Here is a 27,237-nt window from a genome sequence, read left to right as displayed (position 1 = left end):
TGATATGATAAACCAACTACCTCTTTGTGTTTTCATGCCATAAAAAATATGTCACATGAAAGCGTTGTATTCAAATGTATTGCCCTAAAAATCATTGCAGTCCTTTGGGATACAGGTCACATATTAAATACAGAGATATTGTGATAATTTAGTGAGATCCTCATCAGCTAGACCAGAAAGACTCAACACAACTGTATTGTGAATGCTACTTTTAAAATGTTCCCATATTAGTTTTCGATAAGGACAACCGGAATCGGCTAAGACAGTTAAAAGTAAATAACTTAAAAATAAATAAAAAGAAAAAAAAACAACTTATGTACATTTTGTACTCTACTTCATGTCATCCGAGTTCTCAGCACTGGTTTTTGTCATACAAACCTTCAGATCCCTGTGAACAATCCCATTAACGTGGCAGTGGTGGACGCTCTCCAAGATCTGCTGTATGCAGTGGCTGAGGAAAGAAGGTGAAAAGGTTTGTGAAGGGAAGGAAAGTTCATAGTGAGAGAGGAAGGTACGTCAGGTGAGGGGAAGCAGTAAAAAAAAAAGAGGGATAATAAAATAATTTCATTACAATGTACACCCTGCTTTCTCCCATAGCATTTACCTGACAGACGGCAGGTAAAATGACGTCACGTTTTATCCATGGAACTACATTATAACACTAAAGCTGTATGGCCTCTATGCAAATAAGACAGCACACATACAGACTCTCTCTTCGTGTTTCACTTGGGAGATGAACTTCCAGCACCAAAATGGAAATGTAAGTTAGGTTGGTCATGATTAATTCTGCAAGCTTTATATCATTAATCATTCGTATAAATAACCTAGAGAGATGCCTCAGAGATAAGGCCGCTGTACCATACCTCTGGGACGGCCATATGTGAACACGCAAACATTGCCTCATACACACACCTAAGGTTCCTTACTATAGCAGACAAAGATGCATTATGACTGCTATGCTCAGCAGAGTGTGTCTCTTGGACAGTGTTGGTGTGTGTGTTAGAGTGTGTCAGTTTGGAGGGGACGTGGGTGCTACCTGGCATCAGCTTCACTGTAGTACTCTCTGGCTACGATGTCCTCAAACAGCTCTCCGCCTGTCACCCTGCAGGGATATAATGACAACATGGGTTTGTCGTGATTCTGTCCTTCTCCTTTCAAACTGACGGAGTGTTTCATTGTCCCTTATTTATACTCATTTGGACATGTATAGTTAATGTAGCTAAAGTTAAAGGTAAAGTAAGCACAGTTTCTCATAGGAAGCAATAATTTATTTTCCTCTTTTAAAGGCTAATAAAGGAAAAAATAGTAAGGTTTCCTATGTTAATAGAGTTATATGTATGCAGTAAAAATTAGTTTTTTCTTTCTGAAATTAACAGCAGATGTTGGTGGTTAATGTGTAAGCTTGGAGAGCCCCAGATGCTGCAGGCCGATTTATTATGTTTCATGAATTCAATTATGTGGAAATTGGCTGTTTGGATATTCAGGTCGGTTTCTTTTCTCCTTCATTAATAATCTGGTATTGTAGCTCAACAACCAGAAATAAAAACAGAATGATAAAAAGGAGGCTCTTTCTAAAATTTCTCAACTTTATATGGGTCACTCTTAGAGCTTGTTTCCTCCAAATACCTTAAAGTTAGATATAAAAGGAATCTGCAGTTACTCACCACATTGATTGATCATCTTGCTTTATTTGTTGTCGTTTTGCTTTGAAACATGCTTAAAAGTCATAGTATTGTGGTCATGCGTGGCATTACACATTCACATTTTTTGCATTTTATAATGGTTTACTACTAATGGCTTTTCAAAAGAAAACACACCCCACACCATGGGCGTGCGATATGAGTGAGCTAATTTGGATATTCAACTTCAAGATTTTGGTTTAAATTGTGTTCATTTTACTGTTTTTTTTTCTGCTTGACTCTCAACATTTGCCACTCATTGCATTGATAGGGAATGTACTTTATTTTCCAAACTAAACCATGGCACATGGGATGGGGTAGATTGATCAAACTCAAAACAAATAACAGAGCAATTAAAAGCAGTTTTTGCAATTATTTGTAATGATAAGCTTACCCCCTTACTCTTAGAATTGGAGCCGTTGCTGTACGTTATTTTATTTATACTTTGCTATCTGATTGGCCTCTTTTAGTGTATTGCATATCTATGCAAAAATAAGGCACAAACTTACTATAAAAATCCCTTTTCATAATCAGCATAAGTTTCTTTCACTCCATTCAATGCATAATGAAGTGTGTCTTTTTGAGTCTCAATGTTTTTTGTGAAAGGACTGATAGGGCGAGGGGGATAAAAGTCAGCACACCTCTGACTTGCCAAGACAGGTAATCAGAGAACAGACCAGCTGTCTCATTTATAGAAAAAATGGCTTTGCAGCTTTAGGAAAAAATAATATATGGATAATGCAAATAGAAATAACATCTGATAAGAAGTTAAGATATAGAATTTCTATTTAAAGTTTTTGCTTGCCGATTACATGAGTCCTGCTTTAACCTAATAAAACTGTTTGCTGTTTCGAAAAGAATAGGAGCACTTTACATTTAACTGCATGTGTTTGAACTCATCCACTTTTCTCTTTTTTTGTTGTCCACTACATAACTAACAGTCTCAATGACAACTCTGATACATCTTTTAACAATATGGATATACGGATATTAAAAGTGTTAAAAGTTTCTTTTTACAAACATATCATTCAGAAAAACAAAACCAAATTTAAATCCCTAGTTTTATATACTTAGCAGATAGGCTGCTCAGTGGCACAGCAATTTTTCATTCTTGCCTTGCGGGTTTGATTCCCGGCCCAGGGTCTTTCTGCATGGAGCTTGCATGTTCTCCCTGAGCATGTTTGGGTTCTCTCTGGGTACTCCGGCTTCCTCTCACAGTCCAAAAACATGACTGTTAGGTTAATTGGCTTCTCTAAATTCTCCTTTGGTGTGAGTGTGTGCGTGGAAGGTTTTTTGTCCTGTTTGTCTCTGTGTTGCCCTCCGATGCACTGGCGACCTGTCCAGGGTGTACCCCCCTCTTGCCCATAGACAGCTGGAGATAGGCACCAGCACCCTTCGTGACCTCACTTGGGATGTCAAAAAAATGGATGGATGGATGGATGGACGGATGGATGGATGGATGGATGGATGGATACTTAGCAGATGGAAGGCAATAATTACAGAAAATAGGAGATCACAGTGTCCCAACTCAGACTTGACAATCTTTATTAACTGATAAGACAGACAGGATTTGAATTAAGACTGAAACTAGGAGGAAGGCTGCCAGGAGGCAACAGCAAAATAAAGGAGCTGCTGAACTTGCGGGCGAGTCGTGATTGTGTTCTATACGGCAATGATCCCCTGTGTTTTCCATCTGCCAGGCCAAGTAGTAGGGTTGGAAGGCAGCCTTGCCTTTTAAATACCATACCATCCTAAGAGCTTGTTTAACATTTGTCTGGTTCACACGGCAAGATTTTAACATTTTTGGCTGATTTTCAAAACTTAAGACACACACACACACAAAAAAAAAACTGTTTTGGTCAAACAACGTGCTCTTTCCAGCCCCACAGCAGGCCAAATTAGTTAGGTTGAGCAAATGATAGAAAATAGAATTTTATTATATCTAAAAAAAAAAACAGAAAGCTAGTGGGTTGCACAAAAACTGTTACAGCAAGAATGACAATGATCTATATATCACTATCATTCTACTCTACTTCTTAATGAGTGAATAGAATTATGACCATATAATGGATATTTTTTTAAACCTCCAACGATGTAGGTCACAGTAATTTGTAGACATTAAAGAAATAATGCTTTGGATGTTTTGGTCTGTTATAAAGATAATAAAAAAGGCTCTTGAATCCTACACTGATTGCGTATGATGTATTTGCCATCCTGGTTTAACACCAGCATCTAGATAGCAAAACAGACTTCCCATCTGCTAAAGTTGTGAATGAGGAAAGGATAATGCAGCCTAAAGCAGGTAGTGACTGAAAACATCATTTTTTTTTCTACACAACAAACTTAACAGTAATATGAGTGAATAAACAGCACAGTTCAAAAATTAGATAAACGGAAGCTAAATGCTGCTGAAATATTTACGTTGCACGTTTTTGGGCTTTGTTTAATTCAACGTTTTCTTGAACAGATCTTTCAAAAGAGGTTTGCTCTGATTCATGTATTGAAAGCACTCAGGTTGGAGTGTGGGATTGTTTTTTTAAAAACAAAGAAAGGACCCTTCTGGGTTCGGATTGTTTACCGCTGAACATAAATCGCACTGGCATGTGCATCAGACAACGATCTTGCACTTCTGTTAAGACAATTCCACTGAATCTATGAAAATAAAACACTTCACGACTAAAAGCACTTAATGAAAATTTGTATCTCTCTTTATACATTTGGATCACAGCTTGGGTTGTGCTCTAGTGATTACTTGTCGGTTTAAATGGGGATAATTGCAGATAAAACAGGTCTCGGTTCCAACATTATGGGAATAAAGGTTCAACCCCTGCAGACACTGATGCAGATTAAAGCAGAGCAGGGCTGTTCACTGACACTGCTCATTATGAAGAGATATTAATCTAGGATGTTGTGTCCTACCGTGTGTGATGACGGCATCATACACAGTAGGATATCAGTCCAAGACACTTCAACATGTTGGATATTCCTGATTTGCAATCTGAGGGGTCCCAGCATTCCTCCAAGTAGACCTGACCATTTTTGACACACCACACAAGGCAGTTCAACCTCCCTAATTATGGGGCCCAGGAGCTCCCACTATCAGAAACTCTTAAAATTGGCATGATTATCTTGCTGTGTGAACACCCCTGTACTTGGAAATTTAGTTATGCTGACAAAACCAAAACAGTTTCTTTTGTGCCATATTTGCAAATGTTGCGTTTTAATTTAAAAGATTACTGCATATCCCAAATAGAATACAGCTTCACAGTGAAACAACGTCAATGCAATGTCATGCTGTGTGTGTGTGTGTGTTGTTTTTGTTTGTTTTTTCCCACAAAAGGATAATGAAACCAAAACTTTCTTAATAGGTTAGTTTCTGCTAGAAAGCTGAAGATGAGAGGTGGTTTTATTTTTAGCATTCAATCAAAGCTTTGGTGCAGCAGACAAACTAGCCTAACCCAAGTTAAGAAATAAATAAGACAGAAAATCTAAGGAGTCACTTAAAAAGGGCCGTGGATGAGAGGCGTCATAAAAAATGTATACCTTTACAGAGTGCTAGCTGGACATATTGCCAATGTAAGATGTTGCATAACAGGCTGCTACCAAAGACCATGGAATTTGTTTGTGACCTTTCAGCTGCTCTCTTATTCATGGGTCGTCAGAGCAGGTTTTATGCCGGATGCCCTTCCTGTGTAACCCGTGTCCCCCACATGGCAAGCAGAGATCTAAAACACAACACTATGGAAAACTCTGTTTACGACAGAAAATGCGTCTGTGTTCACTTTGGAATCCTGGTCCAGCAGCTTTTTCAAATAGGTCTTATATCTTTCTCCAACAAACTGACATGACTGATTTTATGGGTAAAAAAGTAAAGAATGTATGTCTAAGAATGTAGAAAGTATAGGGCTGAAACAATCGGACTAATCGTGATTAATCGATTATTGAAATAATCGTCAACTAATTCAGTAATCGATTATTCGTTAACTGGAGTATAGAGACTGTAAAACATGCCTATAGCTGACAGAGCAACCAACTTAGAGCAGTAATTATATCAAAATTATAATAAAGATTATATAAACATTTTGCATTTAAAATTGAAAAAAATGTCTTTTGCTCTTTAAGAACTACTCAAGTGAAAAAGTTTTAGTTTCAGCTGGTTTTAATTTCGTTAAAAGACTTCCTTAAGGAACCTTTGGCTATCCTATTATTAATCAATTAATCAGAAATAAATAATCAAAAGATTAATCGATTTGCAAAACAATCGTTAGTTGCATCCCTAAAAATAATTAAACCTGTACAGCCTGAATCATTAAGTTTTTTAAAATCAAATGTTTTTTCTTCATTGAGCATTCCAACATAAAAACATAAATATACATGTTCTAATGGGAATTTTAAGCTGTATCATTGGTAAAACATTAAGCAACAAAAATACATAAATGCAATTTCTTATTCATTTTTTGTTCACTATATATGTCTGATTCTACACATCAGTTTTTTTTAAAGAAACAAAAATCAAATTGAGAACAAAATGCATCAAAAATAATATAAGTTGCATTACAGGTCAAGAATTATTGATAATGGCTATCATACATCATAATCACCGGATATATTAGCAGGATTTCTAACTCTGTTTCAAAAAGTTTTGCAAGAAAGGTAAAATCTGTCAAGTGTGACTGAAAACATTCAGCCATTAAGGTTAAGTGAGTAATTTTATCTCAGGATATTGAGAAATGTAGAAGGACCGTTAAATCCCAAGCAACGAGGCGTATGAAATATGACTGTACTGGTTGGTGTGTGAGACAGATAGGCAGGAGAAGTCCTTTACTCACAGATCAAACACCAGATAGTGGAAACCCTCTTCTGATATACTGTCATGAAGTCTTACTGCAGAGGAGATAAAAAAAAAGCCAGCTTACATAAGAAAAAAAAAAATTATAAAAAAAAAAAAAGAGAAGACAGACAATTTAGCTATCAGAGATGAAAATGACTGTGTATAGAGGACTTTTCCAAATTTAAGAAAAGCATTTAATTAAACTGTATTAAATTGCCTGTTACCATGGTTACACAAATTTCATTCAAATTAATTTAAATAATCGGAAATATATATATCTCGATGTTGAAAGATTGTTATAAGAAACAACATGGGAGGAGAAAGAGCTTCTATGAGTGGCGTAATCAGAATGTAGGATGTCAGTATCACTTGGTGCGCATTTCTGCACAGTTTCATTCTGGAAGATACCGTACACATTATCATTGGACACTCAAGCAAACAAATACAAACCCAAATTTGCAATCCCCTTATGCAAACTAGCTGTCTGATAAGGGTGCCTTGCAGATTAAAAGCGACTGAAGATTTGTCAAGAAAACCCATCAATAAACAAAAAGGAAGTGTCATATATGTATCACTCACCGATATTGGGGTGCTTTAGTAGACGACAAATCCTTGCCTCTCTCTCGAGCTTTTGATGATCTAAAACAGGGGAGACAGAAGCACACAAACATTAACAGACTTTCTTGAGCACCATAATGATTGGCTGTATAAATAATCAAACATGAAGCTGGCTGCAGCTTAGGTTTGCCTCTGTAGAGGACACAGGACAGTGTTAATATCACTGTCAGCCTGTTTATGCTGAATCCGTCCATGCTTGCTGGCGCCCCATCAGCCTGCTCTTTTGCTCACCAGAAGTGAAAGGCTTGACAGAAATAATGCGACCTGATATGTGCTTGGTTACATGCCACTGACAAGAAAACGGCAACACAACAGCACAGTACGCTTAGAATGACCGCTGGTGAGGGACTGGATAAATAGTCTGAAAAACATACTGTGTCCAGAATAACAGCTAATCTAATTTCATCTGAAAAGCTCTATTAGAATCAGAGTGGCGACCTAGTGGTTAGTGCATTGTACTTGGAATCCAGAGGTTCAGAGTTTGAGTCGCACCCTGAGCAAAGACCCTTAACCCCACACTGCTCCCCAGGCGCCACAAAATGGCAGCCCACAGCATCCCCAATTGGGGGGTTTAAATGTAGAGAATGAATTTAATTGCTTTGTACTTGTGACAGTGTAATGACAATAAAAAAAAAACAAAAATGAAAAAAAAGAAGATTGAGGTTTTTTTTTCTTACCGGTAGTTATTGTTTCTGTACAGTCTAGTCAGTTTTTTTATCACTGCTTTAAAAAAAATCCATAAATCGTCTTAAAAAATTGTTTGGAAACCTTTTAAAGCAGGAAAAGGTACAAAACGGCCAGAGTGATGGGGGGGTCAGGGACCTTAAGTAATCAAGGCTTCCACTCCCACACACATTGTTGCAAACTGATAGTCAAATGATTTAAAGGCTAATTTACTTATTCCCAATTACCTGAAGTAGCTATTTTGGTGTCTGGAATATTTTCCAATTATTAGAAAAAAAATGTGGAAAGGAAGCACCGACCATCATTTATATAAAGGTAGAACAGTTTTCAAACTAGGCTGCCAAACAAGTGTCATCAACTATAGAATGGCTAGCTGAGTAGATGGCCCAAATAATTCACAAATTTCTAAGCTCGTTATAAACGGTAATATTTTACAATAAGCAGAATTGCAAAAAAAAAAAAATTTTCCCCCTCAATCAGCATGCTTACCTAAAATAACACATATGAATACTATGGAATTAAAACGAAAAAATAAATTTTAAAGCAGTATTAACTTTACTAGCTGCTGTTAATACCACCTTATTATAGCAGAGCTGAAAGAATTGCCGATTTTCAGTTTGTTAGTTAAGAGTTTGATTAAGCAATTATTCATACTTTCCATTAAGCCAATATTTCTGAATAAGAATGTTGGAGTTTTTTTCTATTCGTCTGATAAAATTTTTATTAGTTGTAAATGGAAGTTCATCATATTAAACAGAAATAAAGACTTGAAAACATCACGTCTTACTGTTTGATTGTGGCTGTGTTTCAAAATCTAATTTCATTGTTGTTCTTTAATAATCCTATCTAAGTAGGTTAAGAACTAAGCAGGACAGTGGCAGAGTCAGACCAACACCTTAATAAATCACACACCTGCAGAGTTGTCATATAAGTTTCTGCTGAACTTTGTTTCTAGGGATACAAAGTTTTCTCTTTTTTGATAAACTTAAGCAGCACCTGGTGTTTTTTTTTTTTTTTTTTGTTCTTTTTACTCCTGTAGCCGATTTAAGATTTCAGGGGTTAACATAGGTAGATATTTGAGTTACTGTTGATTTTCCATAATCGGAAACCTCTGAACAATTCCCTTAACAACAAACATTTTGGTCCTCATTGGCACTGATAACCATGCCATGTTTAAAGCAAAGATGCCCCAATCCAGTTTTTCCCGATCTAGCTTGTTTCCGATTCGATACAGATACCTGGAGTGGGCGTATCAGCCAATATCCGATATCGGTCCAAATCAACTTATGAATGTTTTAACCATATATCTTGCCATTGAGTCAAGCTTTAACCTTAAAATAAACATGAGAGAAAAGGTATATAAATACAGATATAAATACACTTTAGATTATTTATCAGCAAATGAGCAGTAAAAAGAAGGAAATAACAGTTCCATGTAAGGCACACTGGATTGGACCTCCGATATCTAATCACCAATACCGGGTCAAGCTAATTAGTCAATATCGAAGAGGATATCGAAGAGGATATCCGGTCCAAGTATTGGATCGATGCATCTCAAGATCAAAATCTTTCATTTCTCCTCTCCTGTTTCCTTTTATCATGAACAATTTAAACTTAAGCTAGAAGCCAAAACCCCAAATAGATGTGAAAAAGCTGAAAGTTGCATTTTAAGCGATGACATTTTACTGCAAATTCATTAATAAATCATTTCAATGTCTACACTGGGAATGTGGAGTAAAACTATATGTAGAAGGGCAATGAAAATTAGGATGAAAAACTAGATGAATATTAAACAGCAATTGCATTGTAATCATTAAAAAATGTTTTCACTATCAGTGAATTGTTTATTCCTTACAAGATTGTATCCACCCTTTTTGTACTTTATACAAGCCCACTAACCACTTTCACTCAATTATGGCAATTTTGATTTTTAAGTATCAAGCCTGTTTCTCACTAAATTAATACATGGCTAGTAAGTGAGTACTATTTTCATAAACAGACATGTTGTGTTACAATATGTATCAAATATAAAAAAAAAAAAATCCTTATAGAAAAGACAAGAAAATTTTGGCAGCAGAAAAAACAAAACAAAACTTCACTAAAAGTGAAGTAATGACCACAAAACAGGCCTAAATCAGAGGCAACTGGACTAGTTTTTCTGACTTTGTCAGTTCTGTAAGCACAAGTCAAATGTAAATAGGTCATTCCAAAAAAAGAAAATTAAAAACAGTCCACTGGACTTTGTTTTTCTAGTTTGAAGACTTTTCTCTTCCCATCCAGGAAGCTTTTTTAATTCAAATGTCAGGACTAGCGTTGTGTTCGAGGTTTTATACAGAAGCATACATCTTCATACACCTATACAGCTTTACCAGCAATATAAATAGGTGTTTTACCAGTCATTCTCCTGGAGGTTTGGAGTCCGTTTTTTTTTTTTTTTTGTATGTTTTTTTTGTTACTGTTTCAATCATGATGACACTGGTTATGAAGCCTCTTCGCATGGAGATCCAGCTCTAGATACTTGGAAGCTGAAACTGCAATCCTCCCCCTCTGTTCAGTGATGGCTTTTCTCTTTCAACAAAGAGGTGACTTTATTGCTGCCTTGATGCAGCACAGCCCAAAAAAAGATATGGCAACCCACGCAGGTGATTACAGCTCTCTGCAGGGTGATCACACTGATTTTTTTTTTTTGACTTTATGAACAAGAAGCAGAACACAAATATGTCAGTCCACTAACTGGACTTCAAGTCAAAAAAGTTGTTGTCATACTAAGTAACATACGAATGTTTTGTGAAAAAAAAAAAACTGTTTTAAATTCCCCCAGGACACAAAAAACAGGAGAATCTGAAGACGAAAACATCAGGAGCTTCTATATTTTCCACACACATTCAAAGCTGAGGAGGCTTTTTTTTCCTCCTCCTCAGTTCTAGAAAATCTAAAATGAAAAAAGGAAATAATGTTGTGTTTTTACCTTCCTTATATGTTCACAAATGAATAATGTTGTTGTGACAAAATAAAAAAAAACAAACATTTAAGAAATATTTGTATTTCCGTCATCTTAAACATGTAAACCAAAGAAAAAAAAAACATTTACTAAACCGTTTACCAGAAACGTCTTCAGAAAGAAATAGCTGCATGAGATGAGCTACAAAAAAAAATCTCATCACTAATTTTTTCTTTTTGAAGTTGGTTTCTTTAAATTAATGTTATGGTCAGTATGTCACTAAGGCTAAGCTGTTGATATCTTAACTGCATCGGAGGACTTCATTTATAAATCCAGATTAGTTGATCCTGAAAACCGAAGCTAACAACCATCCATCCACTAACAACCAAGAGGGGCCAAAGCAAAACATTTTAATGTGAACCCTAGGGCTGGGAAAAAGAAAATGATTTAATCGATTTTGTATCGATTCCTTTCCATTTTTGCAAAATCGATGTCTAAGGAATGAGATCGATTAGTCATTCAAAATCAAATGAGCAGGAAAGATGCACTCAAGATTACTTCAAGCCAGACAGCTGCAAATAGACATTAACAAATGGGTGTTGAGCAGCAAACACCCTGTAGTTTTTACAGACAACGCTGCAAATGTGGTTTGTGCAGTAAAGATAATGCAGCTCATGCAGTTCACACGTCTGCCCTGTCCCCTCTGTGTCACGTCTGCTTGCTCGAGTGAGGCTTCACTTTTTCACTTTTCACAAGCAACTTTGCACTTTTGAGACAGTTTTTTTTCACATCTCAAGTTTAAACAGTTTGATTTACAAGTTTGCACTTGGTGTTTAATTTGACAGGAAAAAATAAAAAAATACATGAGCATTTTGAAACCATCACTCATAATTTTAAAAACAGATTGAATCTAAATTAATCAATTTGTATGAATCAAAGTTGAATCGATTCAGGACTTTGGCGAAAATACCCAGCCCTAGTGAACCCATTATTCCAAACCTAACATTCATCCCATTATAAAATGAGATGTAACACACGAAATGTCTAATAGAACAAAATTTATTGGATTTTCATACCATTTTGCTTTTTTAAACAGTAACTTATTCTGACAAGGAAGACCTTTTTATGTACTCCTATGATGCTTGCATAGATGGGGAGGTTGTTTGCATTTCCATTTAATGTAAAAACAAAAAAACAAAAAACAAAAGGCAAGCTAATGCTGGCTTGTTATAATTGATCCTCATACAAAATAATCCAAAGATTTAACCATTGAGATGTTAGAAGGCACATAAAAATTATAACCATTTCATGTAGCCATTACCAATGAAAAAGCAAAAAGTTAGTTGACATATAGCATATCGCTGTCAGTTGGTACTAGTACTAGACAGGCATTGGTCTTATCTCTTTTTGCAGAAGCTGTTTCCATTTACATTTTGGACAAACTACATTAGACTTTATATCCAAGAAACTCATCAAACATTATCTACAGCTAAGATATTAACCACCACGAGTCTTTTAAAAAGACCTAATTTCAAAAATCCTTAATTATCCTAATAATGGCTTTGGAAAATTATCTTGTAAATAAGAGGCACAATATGTCTATTCTGTAAAGACCTCTATTCACTCCAGCTCATTGAGCATAATAAAGCTACTTTATGACGTAGCCGATTTGTCATGCTGTCTGTGAGGACATGTCCATTTGAATATTATTATTTCACTGTAATGCCAGCTGTGGAGACAACAGAAGAGAGCAGAGGCACATGCAGAGCCTGAAACAAGGGTAGCTCAGCCGACATTGCTTTATTAATAGGACCCTCAGAGCAAGGTCACCAATCTCTCCCACAGTCTGAGTGTCTCTTTCATTCTAACTGTCTCAGCTGTGTTTTTACCTGCAAACTTTCTAAGATCGGTTTAATAGGTCTTAGCTGAGGTTTTCAAGCAACAGTTATTTTCTTTGCAACACAAAGAGGTGTCCTTTCTATTCTCTTTATTTGCTGCTACTGCAAAAAAAAAGGAAAACAAATTTTTATCAAATGTTATTCATTGTCGGAGAAAACTTGTGGCAAATCACTTGTGGGTTCATTTGCTTTTCTGAAATGAAAAGCATGCACACAGGCGCAGCCATGTTGTTCAGTTTGTGCTTTCCTTCTCAACAAATTGCATGCTGCAAATGTCTGTCACAGGAAACCTACACTTCTCCTCCTCCTCAAGTGTTTTCCAGCCTTTACTTTCACTGTGCTCTCCCCTTTTTTCTGTATTTCTCTCTCCCTCCTCCACAGGTAATACACCTCCTTGCTAGCTGGACATCTGTTGTCTAGCAACTCCTCCACCAATCAGAGTGCCAGGCCTCCCGTTCTACTCTGCAGTGGAACCAGCCGTGCATGCAAATGGCAGACATCCTGAGAGTTTCCATGGAACTATCAAACTCTGAAGAAAAGTAGGTCTGTAGGCATAAACACCATTCAAGTTTTTAATACTCAAGGTTGTCACCTTTTAAGGTGGGATAAATAACTCAAAAATTCAAAAATATAGCTGATAATGTTTCAAATGGTCCATAAGCGTTTAAATGTGAGAAAGAAAGTTTGTTTCTCGATCTGGTCTGATGTTAAAACCATTCACCAATGTGATTTGACTTTGACTTCTTTGAGGAGGTCCTTATTAAATAACATCAAAGAAACATTTGGTAACTCGGATTAGAGCGCATGAGTAGATTTTTTTTTGTACAACTGTATGCAAGTAAATCCCTTTCAGTGCAAACATTGCTGAAGCAAGCAAGTCTGAAATCTGCTTGACACTCCAAAAAAATTAACAATGAAGTGTAAGTCTGTGACAAAAATGCAAAAACTCGACCCTTGTAGCTGCCTAGGCTTTGAGAGGTACTTTGCTTATGTTGGTTAAATTAACAGCTACTTTACTACAGTCTCTCTTCTTATACTGGATCTCTATTTGCAGTGCCTTGCAAAACTATTCAACCATTCCTCGCTTACTATGTCAAAAGGTAAGCATTTCAAAAGGTGCTGTATATGCACATATGTAGACCTACTCTAGTCTGCTGCTAATTAACTTTGGGACCCAACTTCTCAAGGCTGTAATTGGTACATAAAAGCTTTTCACTTCAGTGTCAAACCAAAATATCTTCTATTATTTACAATAAGAATTGCTATGACACATTACTGTAATAAAGGAAATATTTCTGCAGAGAATTTTGAGTCACTCTAATGGTAATTAACTGAAAGCTGTTGTTATTGAGAATTCTGTTTTCTTAAAGCCAGGAAATGAATCACCTCATTATCAAAGATTTGAAATTTGCAAAATCACAGGTAATTTCTCATTTCCAAACCACAAACATCTGATGACTCTTTTATATATCTTCTGTTTAGAGTCATGAAATAGGTTACTTTCTCTCAACTTACTTTGCACACTTAAAAATAAAGTGGAAAGTTTAGAGGCTACAAGGCATATGACTGCCGAAAGACAAAAAAATACTTTTAGAAGGAAGCAAAGTTTCTGGCTTTTACTTACAAAATATTGAAAAACTTGAATCACTAGATTCATTTCTTGGAATTTGCAGCTTTTAGCTTTGTTTATTCTAGAAGAAGTACAGAGGCATTTATAAACTTTTTTCTAAGCAGTCATCCCAGTCCTATATTCTAAATGTCAGAAATTATTTGTAAAGGTATCTCCTTCTACATTAATGGGACTAAATATTAAAATGAGAGAAAGACACCTTAAGTAAGTGGAAACAACATTAATTTATTTCATTCCTATTTGTCTTTAGAGCTGCATTTATAAGTAATTCTGCTTTGGACACAAGTAAGTCATGGGGTTTAAGGCTGGCCATACCAGGGAGAGCTGTGTGGAGTTTGAGTGATGTACTAAAACTGTGGAAAATATGTTTAATATGGATTGTAAATATTTTACATATAAGTGCATGCGTGTATGATTGTGTGTCATATGTGCTTGTCCTGCAACAGACTGCCAATGGGCCTAGAATCTACCTAGCCACAGCACTAATGGCCACCCAACAACCTTAGTAGGAATATATGGGGTTTTAGAATATCGTGTGGATGGACACATATTGCTTTGATTAAATCACTGATCAAAACTTTAATTAACATTACATCTATATCAGAATCGAACAAAAACCCAAAACTGTGTGAGACACAGAATACGCAACTCTGAATTAAATCTTAAAGGTTTTCATTTACTCTCCATAGTGTTGTAATTTCAGTTTTTCCAAACTGACCCCTAAAAATCATTGCATCATGTCCATCATGAGAAAATCTGAAAATTTCCAGACCACTAAGCAAGCAACCATTTCCTCATTTAGTGTGGCTCACACGTGCAAACACATCACAGCAGTGTACTGCATTTAAGAGTATAATTTCACATCCTGCATGCCCAATAATTCTATATTTTTCACATCCTGCATGCCCAATAATTCTATATTTTAGAACAGAAAGTAGTAACTCAGTTTTAGACATAGAAGGATAATAAAAAAAAGGAAATACTATTTCTTAAAAAAAATAAATAAAAAAAAAATAAAAATGACCGGATCAATGACTCAAAGCTTAGAAAAACAATCTGAATATGTATACTAGCAGCACACTATTTAGATGACCAAGTTATAGTTTTAATCAGAGTTAACCTGAGTTAATTTATTAAAGGAAAAGCAACTATAAAAAAATAACCTTGGACATGTGAAAGAATAAATATCCCCCTTGTTAACAATCACCTAGATCAAAGACCACCAAAAAAAATAATAATCAGAACAAAGTTTGTGAGACTGAAAGGCCAAATTTATCATTCACCATTTCATTTTACTCTGTACACCTCTGACTTTAAGGAAAAGACAGAGCCCTGAAATCTATAGAATTACTCAGATTACTTCACATTCTTAAAGTACATAAGAGACGGACAAAAAAATGAGAACAAGGAGCTGGTGAACCATTTGCTGGATTATATTAAAGCAATCATCTGATCCTAAATGTGAATAAAACAAGGGAGAGGATTGCAATAAGGGAGATGATTAAATATATAAAATAAACGACAAGTTAAACTCCATTACCATAGGAAACACCTTGTTGTTCACCTGACTGTCAGAAACAAGGGAAAGAGCAGACTCAACTTCTTAAGGAGACTAAAAGGGTCTTGAATCTTTGTAGCAAGATGCTGTATATCCTCTATAAGTCTGCTGTGGAGATTGTGATCTCTTCTGACATCATTTATGAAGGGAATAGATGCAACAGGTGCAGGAGTTTGCCCTGAAATTGAAGGGTTGACGGTTCAAGCCCCAGCTCAGACTTTCAGTGTTGTTGTGTCCTTCGGCAAGACACTTCACCTGCATTGCCTACTGATGGTGGTCAGAGGGCCCTGTGGCTCCAGTGTACGGCAGCCTCGCTTCTTTCAGTGACCAATGCTACAATGTAGTTTGCCACCATCAGTGTGCGAGTGTGTGTGAATGGGTGAATGTACCGTATTTTCACGACTATAAGGCGCACTTAAACGTCTTTTTTTTTCCTCAAAATGTGCGGTGCGCCCTATGGTGCGGTGCGCCCTATGTGTGTTGTAACTGCGACTTTTGAGACCACCTCATTGAGGAGATGATGAAAGAGTGGCTGAATGTAGGGAGACCAGGTGTTTTTTTTCCACTCATCACCATCTCTGTTAATATGTAACTCCATGCGTGCCCATCTCACAGCTGATGTGAAAAACATGGGGAAACAAATTAACGCTGTGCTCGCTGTTCAACCGCTCGACATCGGTGTGAACCGGACCCAGCAGGTGCAGCAGAAGCAGCGAGTTTACATGCAAAGTCAATGGTTGACGCACGTATAGGCGCAGCAAAAGGTCCCGAGCGCGTTTTGAGCTGCAGGTGCAGCACGTCGGGAGCGTTTAAGCATCTGACGCACCGCCAACGCGCTGCTGCTGCTCGAGATGGAAAAATTTAAGTTTTGCTGCTGGACGCGCCGCATCAACCAATCAGAGAAGCTGATCTGGGAGCTGACAGCGAGACAGACACAGCGCTCTGATTACATATGATATTAACGCAAATGAAACGGGCTGGATGGGTGAGGAGATGATGAAAGGCAGGTGTATGTGAGGAGACCAGGTGCTTTTTTCCACGCATCACCATCGCTGCGTGCCCATCTCACAGCCGATGTGAAAAAAAAAGGTGAATCAAATGAACGCTGTGCTCGCCGTTATCCCGGGGGGTCTGACAAAGGAACTTCAACCGCTCGACATCGGTGTGAAGCGGCCGTTCAAAGTAAGGCTGCGAGCGGCGTGGGAGCGATGGATGACCGACGGAGACCACAGTTTCAGGATAAGTGGAAGGCAGCGCCGGGCAAGTTACGCCACCTTTAGCGGATGGATTGTAGATGCTTGGACTAACGTGTCTGCTGGCTCTGTTGTTCAAGCTTTCGCAAAAGCCGGCATTATTTCTGAGGAGCCGCGCTGCACGGAAAGTGACTCTGACAGCGCAGAAGGGGAAACTGGCATGTCTGATTTAGCGCAGCTGTTTAATTCAGAAACAGAGGATGATGACTTTGATGGGTTTGGGTTTGATTAATACTTTGTAATAAATACATGAATAAAGCACAATCATACTCAGTTTTGCTCCCGCTCTATTTTTCTACCTGAAAACTTAATTCAACAGCAGCCTCTGGGCGGGTCTCCTCCTCTTCACCGCGGCGGCTGGCAGGTGTTTTTCATCTAAATAATTTACAGTGCAGGCACCAGGATACCGGCAATAAAAGCGAACATATTCCGTCGGCAGGTTTCAGGATTTTAAGTTAATTTAGGAGTAATCACAGCGCTGTGTCATCTGCGATGTGTCTGTCTCATGGCCAGCTCGCAGGTTTGATTAATACTTTGTAATAAATACATGAATAAAGCACAGTCATACTCAGTTTTGCCCCCGCTGTATTTTTAAAATACGCAGTAGAGCTATTTAAAGGTAGTAGAGGACATGTACCTGTATATAAAAAATGCGCCTTTTAGTACGGTGCGCCTTATGGTCGTGAAAATACGGTAGTTTAAAGCTCTTTGGTCAAGTCTCAGGACTTGAAAAAGTGCTATATAATTAATTTATTGAGGTAGCAGCATAAGAGCAAATGACTAATAAGCAAGTTAATAAAAAAAAAGGCTGGCCCTGTTCTACCAACTCCTATAGAAAGAAGGATTCTTCTTAAAATGAAAAACCAATAGAAAACCATGTCCATCCTCTTGTAAAGACTGTTGAACAACAGAGCCTCTTCTCTCAAAGGCTTCACTAAATTGAGTGCAAGACGGACCTCTTTCCAACCAACAGCTTTTAATAACAACAATAACAAAAAACAGAGAGTTGAAACAATATTTAATTCCACTTTTCAATCAATAAATTTGATAATTTGATATGAATTAAAGAAAAAGTCCTGTCATATTCAGAATTCAATCTTCTGAAGGTACTTTAAATATGAAATTATTACATACTGTTCAATAAATAATACATGTTTTATTTAAAAGTAATTTTCATTTGAATGTGCATTACTGGAGAAATCCTCCCTCTTCAAGTTGGCAATCCAACAACGAACCCGTCCGTTGTGGATCATGAATTGGAAAGGTGAAAAAACTTTTTTATTTTATTTTTTTTACTTTTACCCAATGTATTACAACATCCAACTGCCATGCACATGTGTCACTAACTATAGCTCTCGCACAGTGACGTCACTGCCGGAAGATGTCATTAGTGAGGTGCTACAATATTTGGGAAACAATGGCCGCTGTCAGGCTGTGATCGCGATGAAAATTATTGCTTTTATTTTTTTAACTGATTAACGCTACATTCATAAAATCCTAGTGAACATATTAGTTTTAGGTATAGATAATGATCCAATGATTACTCCTCGCTGACCGGACTTCTCCTTTAAACCACAAATCTAAAAATTAAGTACTCAAAAAGATTGCAAAATTCTAAACACCTATCCTGATCTAAAGAACTAAGAAATAATGAAACAGTCATTGAGCCTCGACAGGGCTCGACAGGACTCGGTTGACTAAAGTTACTTCATGAGCAGTTCAAAAACTCATCCAGAAGTTATAAAAGAACAGAACAGGATCTAAAAAACTTCAGGCCTCACCTGCTATAGGTCACAGCTCATGATTGAATGACAAGAAGAAGAAAAAAAAAAACTGTGCAAAAATAATGAATTCAAATTACAAAGCTCAAAGTTTAAAGCTACGTCCAGGGGGAAAAAAGCAAGAAAAGGTTCAGAACTGCCAAAAAAAATCATCTTGATGATCTGCATTTTAGGAATTTTAGGGGGAGAATGTAATTAATTTAAATAATGATTGGTTGAAATGAACAAAAATTAAATTAGCTTTATTCATTTTTTTGACACATTAAATTCATCCATCTTGTCCCACTTATTCCAGAGTCATTGTTGAGCCTGTGCCTATCTCGGGCAGTCTATGGGCCAGAGGCGGGATACAACCTGGATTCATTTAACCCAAAAGGTTTGTTAGTTGGACTATAGGGGGAAGCCGGAGTACCAAGAGAGAACCCACACATGCACATGGAGAACATACAAACTTCATGCAGAATCAAACACAGAACTTCCTTGCTGCAAGGAAACGGAGCTACCCACTGCTCCATCACCAACATTGAATTTATATTTGAATTGAAATGAATACATTTAATTCCCAAATGACATGGGGTGATTTAAACTATAAAGCTGATAAAAAATAACCATCTTAGAACCATCAGAACCATCAGAATATATTTGAAGGTAAATATGATATGAGTTTGCTTGTTGGAATCATTAACTGCTTTAAAAAATATTATTATTATTATTACTATGCTTTTCAAAGAATTTAAAAGGGTGTGTGGGAATAGGAATATATGTAACAGAGTTCTAAATACACATTTCTAAAAGAATTTCAGATCAACTATCTGTTTTCACAGCAGAGATGGTGGCAGTTATACTGAGTTTCCAATGGGTTGAGGAGGTCAGAGCAGACAGGCTGGTGGTCTGCACGGATTCCAAAGCAGTTTTAGAAAGTATTCAGGGAGAAGGAAATAATAAGAAAGATTTAGTATTAGAAATTCTGCACAGTTTATTTAGATTATACAGGAGTGGCATTGATATTTGGTTTTGTTGGGTGCCAGCACATGAAGGGGTAAAAGGAAATGAAAAGGCAGACAAATTAGCAAAAATGACTTTAGAGGAGGCAATAACAATTACAATTCCTTTAGGGAAAGGGGAAGGAAAATCATTTATTAAGAGGAAAGAAATTGAAAAATGGCAAAAAAGGTGGAATGAAGATAAAAAAGGAAGAAGGTTATATAAAGTACAAAAGTCAGTATTAAATAGAAATATTACTGAGAGAAACCGAAGGGAAGAAATAATAATGATCAGATTAAGAGTAGGTCATACTTATTTAAATGACAATTTATACTTAATAGGGAGGAAAAAATAATGATAAATGTGAAGGATGTGGAGAGATAGAAAATGTAGATCACATATTGATGAACTGTAAAACATCTGAACCTGAAAGGGAGAAATTGAAAAGAGTTGAAAGGACTGGCCAAGAATGGAGTCTTAAAGGATTATTGGGAAATAAAGGAAATATAAAAGATATTTATAGATTAAGGAAAGCATTATTTATTTATCTTCAGAATACAAAATTAAAAAATAGAATTTAATAGATGTAAAACAATGTTGCTACACACTCATGAACAGTAGGTGGCGGTATGCACGCCCCTTCTCTAGAGCCCGGTGGCACCGAAAACATTTTGAATGGAAATCAATGGGGAGAAATTAATAAACTTTTGGTCCCAGTCGCTCTCTGTCATTGATTCCAGATATGCTGGTTGTGTATTTAAATTGTTTTGGGTTTTTTTAAGTTCCTCTTTGGTCAAAATCTGGTCAAAACCCATCAATGAGATCGCACCAAACAGGAAGTTAAATGCACAAAGGATCCGGTAGATTTCCAAATAAAACACATCCGATCTTAACCCATGATCATTTTGTCAACATTATTTTCTCCCGTATGCCACGACGTAATGCATTGATCTGAAAATCAACCTCAGACGCAACGCACGCAGTGGCGAGGGTTTGATCCGTCAGATGGAGTTAAGTCACAAAGAATTCAATGTTGAATCGGGGCGGCAGCTAAATGCTAGGCGATGGGTAGCAGCCAAAACGTTGCAATTTCACATAATCCTGACGAGATCCGAAAAACCGTAGCAAAAACTAGCAAGCGGGTGATTATGTATGTTCACTAAGTAAATATTTTGTAAATAAACCCTACACTTCTCGCTATAAATGTAATCAAAACCCATTTAAATGCAGAAACTGATTGAAATTATTGATTTTCCCACTAAAAGTTAGAGAAATCTCAGCCATGTTTATACCAAAACGTTACAGTTTCACATTATCTTGAAAAATCTTTGCAAGAAACGAACAAGCAAGTGAATATGTACATTCCCTGAGTAAATATTCTGGCAACAAACTATACATTTCTCACTAGAAATGTAATCAAAACTCATTTTAATGCAAAAACAAACTCAAGTCATTAATCTTTCCACAAAAAAATGAGCGAATGTCAGACATATATATTTTTTTCTTCTGCCAGCTGGAATCTTGAAAGTCACGTGACTAGGACGTAAAACAATAGAAAGCGTATAGGCAGAAGAAATGTAACAGTACCACAAAAAAATGGCCATTAATGTACCTCCACTACTTTTTGTAGTGTGGACCAACGTAGTGGGGGTACATTTTCCCATGAGACTGGGTTGTTTATAGTAATGTTGATAACTCATTGCTTGAAGTTTGCTGGCAGTGGTTTAGAAGGTGATAACATATTTTGATCTTAAAAGTAACCAAAAAGTTAGAAGATTCAGAGCATAATTTCCACATAGGTCTGTAAACAAAATATTACGGTATATGTATTTTTACTGATTTACTCTGTAAATGATGAATAGGCTGTCTAGTTTATTTTAGCATACTGAAAAATTTTGTTTAAAAATGCACATTAAATTTGTGCTCTTATTCATACACATTTGTGTTGACATGCTATTAGAACTTAAAATAGTGTTCACTGGAAAACTTAAAAGCATCTTTACACCTCAACAAACTTTTGTTAAAATCTTTGAAGTTAAAAAGGACTGCTAAGCCAATGATCACAATCAGCAATGACAAACTCCACTGTTTATTAACTCTCTGACAAGAAGAGATTGCACCACCAGAACAATGGCTGAGCCGAATTTTTTCTTAGCGTATATTTCACCAGTCATAAAGTTGTCTAATGCCAAAATAGAGTACATTTATTCATCTATTTTGCCTGCAAAGTTAAAGAGATCCACACTAAATGATTCTATTATTACAAGGCTTGAGAGCCACCTTAACCCGACTCATCTGCCCCTCTATTAGGTACACATGTCTAATGGCTTATAGCAAATCAGTCTATGAAATAACAGCATCAAAATGTAGGAGAGAGGAATGAAGGGTCTCTGAATGTTATACGGTTCTCCGTAAGCCATAATTTGGTCCGTAAATTCTAGTGAAGTTTAGGGGGTTTCGGACAATAGTCAAAGAATATACAAATCCAGAACAAAAACTGCTTATTACACCCATGTATGCTGAATCCCATCTCTGAACACACGTCAACTTTACAGCAGATGGGCTAAAGCAGAAGAGGATTAGAATATTAGGAAATACTGTCAGCTAAGAACAGAAAACTACAGTTCACAGTGGCTCAACAAACACAAACGATAACACAGAAAAAAAAACTTGTCTGGTGTAGCACTTTTAAATAGCAGATTGCCAATTAATGCATGTTGTGAATAAGGTTTTTTTATTTTTTTTATTTCATCATTACAGTCTGCAAGTGGAGTTATTTGGATTTTAAGTTTGAACACACTATAAATCTGCATTGGTTATTTGGATCTTTACATGTCAACATTGCTCACTCTTAGGAATATGCAGATTTAAACAGTGTGTATAGGTGTCTTAGACTCAGTTACTCAGACTCTTAGTGTGGCTTTTGGTCATGTTACTTGACTCTGTTATCATTTCAGCTGTAAAATTCTAGACCAGTCTTTTTTTTCTCTCCTCGTTTGCTCTTTACTTTTCATGATAGAATTTGTTTTTTTTATACTTCCAGGTGGCCTGAAGCAGGGCCAATCCAAATGAAAACCTCCTCATATCCTCGTGTCTGCACACTTCACAGCACCAGGCTTTGATTCTACTGGCACCATCAGGAGAAATCCAGTCAATCCACTGCTCTACAAGATATTGCAGCATTTTGCCTTCCAGTTCTAAAACATCATGGAAAATAAAAAGAATATTTGATTTGGTACGATCAAGTGATCCTGTTTCAAATCCACTTAAGAGCACATTAAAGTTGCCTTTGAGTGTTTTAAACAGGCTTCCCTCTGCCGTAAACTAAAAATATGATCAGAGATAGTTTAAGATTTTGCACTTATGAATTTCAATAAAAAAGGATAACATAATGTTTTTAGTCGTTTCTTAAGAATCACATCTAATTTTCTTTCTTCTTCATGCTTTTTGCAGACAAAGAGAAAGTTTTTGTAGTCACTTCCAGTTTAATTCATCTGCCACATTTGCCTTGGTTCCTCATCTGTGCACAACAGATGGAAACTGAAGCACTTAGCCCAGGGATAACCTCTTCCCTTTGGGTGCATTTGTAAACAACTAACCTAGCCACGAGTTAGTTCCACCACTTCTAGGTGCAGCCTTTAACATTGTAACAAGTATGGAAACTCGGCAGGGACAGGCTTATGAGCCAAACACATCAGTTTACTGTTGCTGACCATGGGCAGAACTTTATAACCAAAGCCTACCTATTTTTACAAGGCTATTTGCAGTGTGATGAAGGAGCGTGCCTCAATGCTCAAATCTTTTTAAAAAGATTTTTTGAAAATTATCTCATAGGAACATTCCCACTACACTTTGGAAGCATGCTCAAGGCACAATGGCTAAAGTCGTTAGCTAATCTTCAATCATTTATATGTATAGCTGCACACAGAGCAACAAATCATTTTGCAAGAACACATCTGTAACCACGTGATGGTGAAAATGGAATAAAAATATATATTTATCCGATTTGCAAACCAGTTCCTTTTGAAAGCAAATACTGCCACAAAATTATTCAACAAAACAATTATACTGAATTTCTTGATCCTGATGGAAGTCATAAAGACGATCAATTCCAGGGCAACACTACCAGGACTAAAAATCACCCTGTCACTTCTGAAGAATCTGTCAGATTGTCAAGCAAAAGCCCTGACACTTATGTTAATTAAGAACACAAAAAACTTAAAACTGTAATTAAATTGGTGGATTTGGGAAAGCTTTCTCCATCCCTACGTGGGAGAAGCCAAGCTTAACCCTAACACTTCCATAAAGCAACAAAAAATTAAACCATAATTCTAATGGTTCCTGTTTAAAATCTATGTCTTAAAAACCTACACAACAGTAAACTCCCAGCAACTGTCATTGCACTTCTTATGATAAATAAATTAAATAATCCTTCAAATGAGAGTCCAACGTTGCAAAAAGAAAAATGTCTGGGTTGGCCACAGTAGAAATAATCTTTTTTTAACAAAGCATTAAAATATAGTTCCACAAATTCAAACCCAACTTAATACAGCAGGTTATAAGAAATAATGCCCTCTAAATTAATTAAGAATTGTAATTAAAAAGATTGAATGAGGCAAGTGTAATATGCTCAGTGAGCAACAGCGGAACAATCTTTCTTCATACCATTTCATTTTTCAGCTTACAGAACGCGGTGGCCTAATAAAACCATTCAAAAAGCAAAGACACTATCACCATCGGCCGGTTACCAACAGAAGAAGAGTTATGAAACCAATAACTTCTAAGCTTCACCCCTCAAAGGAATAACAAAGGCAGCTGGTGTCAAAGATAAAAGTGCTTCAGGAGTCAGCCAGTGAGTAGATCACACTAACGTTTAGGCTAAAGTCATCATGTTCAATTTTAATGGAGATGCACACGATCTTCTGAATATCTGCAAGAGTTTGAGTGCAAGGAGGGTAGTCTGACAACATCCTAACAGGATGACCACCACCCCTCCAAAAAAAAAAAAAAACAAGCAGACAATATTATAATTAAATACAGAGATTTTCATGTATAAATCAAGCCCTTCTGTGCCTTGTTAATATTTATGAGTCCAACATTGAGCTAACTGGTGTGTGCTGGAGGTGAGATGCATCTGCAGAAGTGAGGTATCATATTAGAATACTATGACCACAATCTTATATGTTCACTTCGAAAAATATTTCTTCTTGTAAGGGTGTTCATAATTCACTTATTTTAGTAGCACAAAAGTAAAGGAGAAAAGAAAAACTGACAGGAATATTGCAGAAGTTGAGCAGCATGCATCACTTACCTGAATGCGGTTAAACTTCTCAGATAACATAAGAAAATACACAAACTATTTATCCTAACTGCAATGTCACAGAAGAAAATTTTACAATATTCACGGAATCTGACGTTTTTGTAATAACTTCTTTACAGCGCTGCCAATTCAATCTTAATAGAGAACATTTTCAGAGTTAAAGTGATATATGCTGGTGAAGATACTCAGTCATCCAGGTCATAGATGTTCCAAAAAAGTTAAAACAATCCACTGGACTTGGTTTCCAAGTTTGAAGATGTTTCGCTTCCCATCCAGGAAACTTTTTCAATTGAAAATGTCAGAATTAGCGTTGAGTTTGAAGCTTTATATACCCAAAAACTTGTTATAGCTTAGAAAACACGCAAATTGAACCGGAAGAACGGGTCCGCCCCTTAGGAAGTGATGCAACATGTGCATATTGAAATTGTAAGGTTTTTCATACAGTCAATTCAGTGAAAACACTACAGTCACCTAAAAACACTCAAATCTTTATTTCTTCCCATCATTCAGTCCCGAATAACTTCTGCTCTAACTTCATTTCCTGTCATCAGAGGAAGTGCAAATCCTGTCTGCTTTGTTTTCAGCTATATTGAAAAGTTGGTTGAGACGTATTCTTGCATCAGAAAGATGTTATATTATCATCAAAAATGAACCTAAATATTTTATGAAGACCAGAAACTAATGGACCAAGAACCAGAACCTGTGGTACTCTTCACGGCACGTCCAGCTGCTAACAATCCTTGCTGTCTAATCTGACACAAAAAGTCCTGCAGTTGAAATGCAGGGAATTTGTCAAGCTCTTTAAAATGATCTCTAAATACTACACTGTATATCAACCTCTCTCGATTGTTTCAGTAATTAAGGAATAAGTACAAAAAAGGTCACTCAATCTTCCAACAGTAACTTTTCTAACATTGTAAAAAAAGACTCGAAAAAATACAGATTTATCATATCGCATGAAATTTATAATTTATTGAAAACTTAATAGATGATGCAGATGGGTGAAACAGCACTCGCATATGAGGTAGCACTAGAAATAATTGACTATTTTCCAATTTCAGAGGTGCAAAATCTATAAATACTATTGTGGTTATCATTAAAGCAAATAATTCAGGGGAATAAAATCTGCTTACAGCTTTATGGCAGCTGTAATTCAAAGTATCTTGGATGCTTTCCATAATTTTCTCATATAAAGATTCTAAAAGGAAATGGGAATTGAGCAAAATCAGTATCACCAGCAAAAGCTTTAAAACAAAAGACGTGAAATGTGCCTCAATATGTTGATATATCAGGATACGCCAATATGATGGCAATAAAGATAACTTACCTTATACACTGGCATATGTAAAGTTTCTTGCTATTTATGTCAGGAAAGCACCTGCAGGGCTACTTTGTTTCAGACTTGAACAAGTGTTTCATCTGCTCTGGGTGCTCTAAGGAAAATGGATGTCTTCAATTCATAGGAGGGCTCTCTGGGAATATGTAGGTTACACCGTGTTACGCTGTATGTAGGTTATACCTTGATTGGGAAAGAACACTGTGTTCTCTCCTTTTCTATAGATGGCACTGTTGCAATTGTAGCTGACTCTGCAATGGAAAAAAATAGAAGAAAAGTACAGTCAGAGAAAAACTGTGAGAAAACTTTTAAGGTTTCAGCCGTTTTGATTTTTTCTTTGCTATCGTTTTTTTCAATTCTGCTTCATCCTCTTGTTTATATTGGTCGTTTTTACCATTGGCATTGTAGCTGCTTGTTGCATTTTCTGTTAACTGTATGATCTTGCCAAATTGTCTCTCTGTAATGTGTCTTAAGATCATATTTGCCTTGAAATGGTGCTATATAAATAAACTGAATTGAGTTCATTTTTTTGATTAAGCTATAAAAACATATCAGCAAAATAAAGGACTAATAGTTCTGTGTTGCTGTTTTACTGACTGCACATAGCGCAGCACTTAAAGAACAAATTAATTGCTAAGGGGCCAGACAAGGAGAAAAACTAGAGGGAGGACAAACAGCATGCAAAAAGACATAGGGATCACAGGGTGTATAATTAAGAATGCTG

General features: G+C 36.5%; 1 protein-coding gene across 13 annotated transcripts in view; it reads right to left on the bottom strand.

The window, feature by feature from the left end:
• Nucleotides 1-27,237, bottom strand: part of LOC119794208 (calcium/calmodulin-dependent protein kinase type II delta 2 chain) — a 67,667-nt gene that overhangs the window by 26,301 nt on the left and 14,129 nt on the right. For 12 of the 13 annotated variants that reach the window (XM_038301646.1, XM_038301647.1, XM_038301644.1 and 9 more), the window contains exons 3-6: nucleotides 7,090-7,149; nucleotides 6,509-6,563; nucleotides 1,037-1,102; nucleotides 379-451 (exon numbers count right to left, since the gene is read on the bottom strand). In XM_038301646.1, the coding sequence (XP_038157574.1) occupies nucleotides 379-451; nucleotides 1,037-1,102; nucleotides 6,509-6,563; nucleotides 7,090-7,149 (254 nt within the window). Of the gene's footprint in view, nucleotides 1-378; nucleotides 452-1,036; nucleotides 1,103-6,508; nucleotides 6,564-7,089; nucleotides 7,150-7,258; nucleotides 7,306-27,237 lie in introns of those variants that run through there. The other variant, XM_038301648.1, reaches the window with a different exon arrangement.

Source organism: Cyprinodon tularosa, unplaced genomic scaffold (genome assembly GCF_016077235.1).
Source record: "Cyprinodon tularosa strain WSP-4 unplaced genomic scaffold, ASM1607723v1 ctg470, whole genome shotgun sequence".
Classification (NCBI taxonomy): Eukaryota; Metazoa; Chordata; class Actinopteri; order Cyprinodontiformes; family Cyprinodontidae; genus Cyprinodon; species Cyprinodon tularosa.
This window is presented reverse-complemented; position numbering and strand designations above follow the sequence as displayed.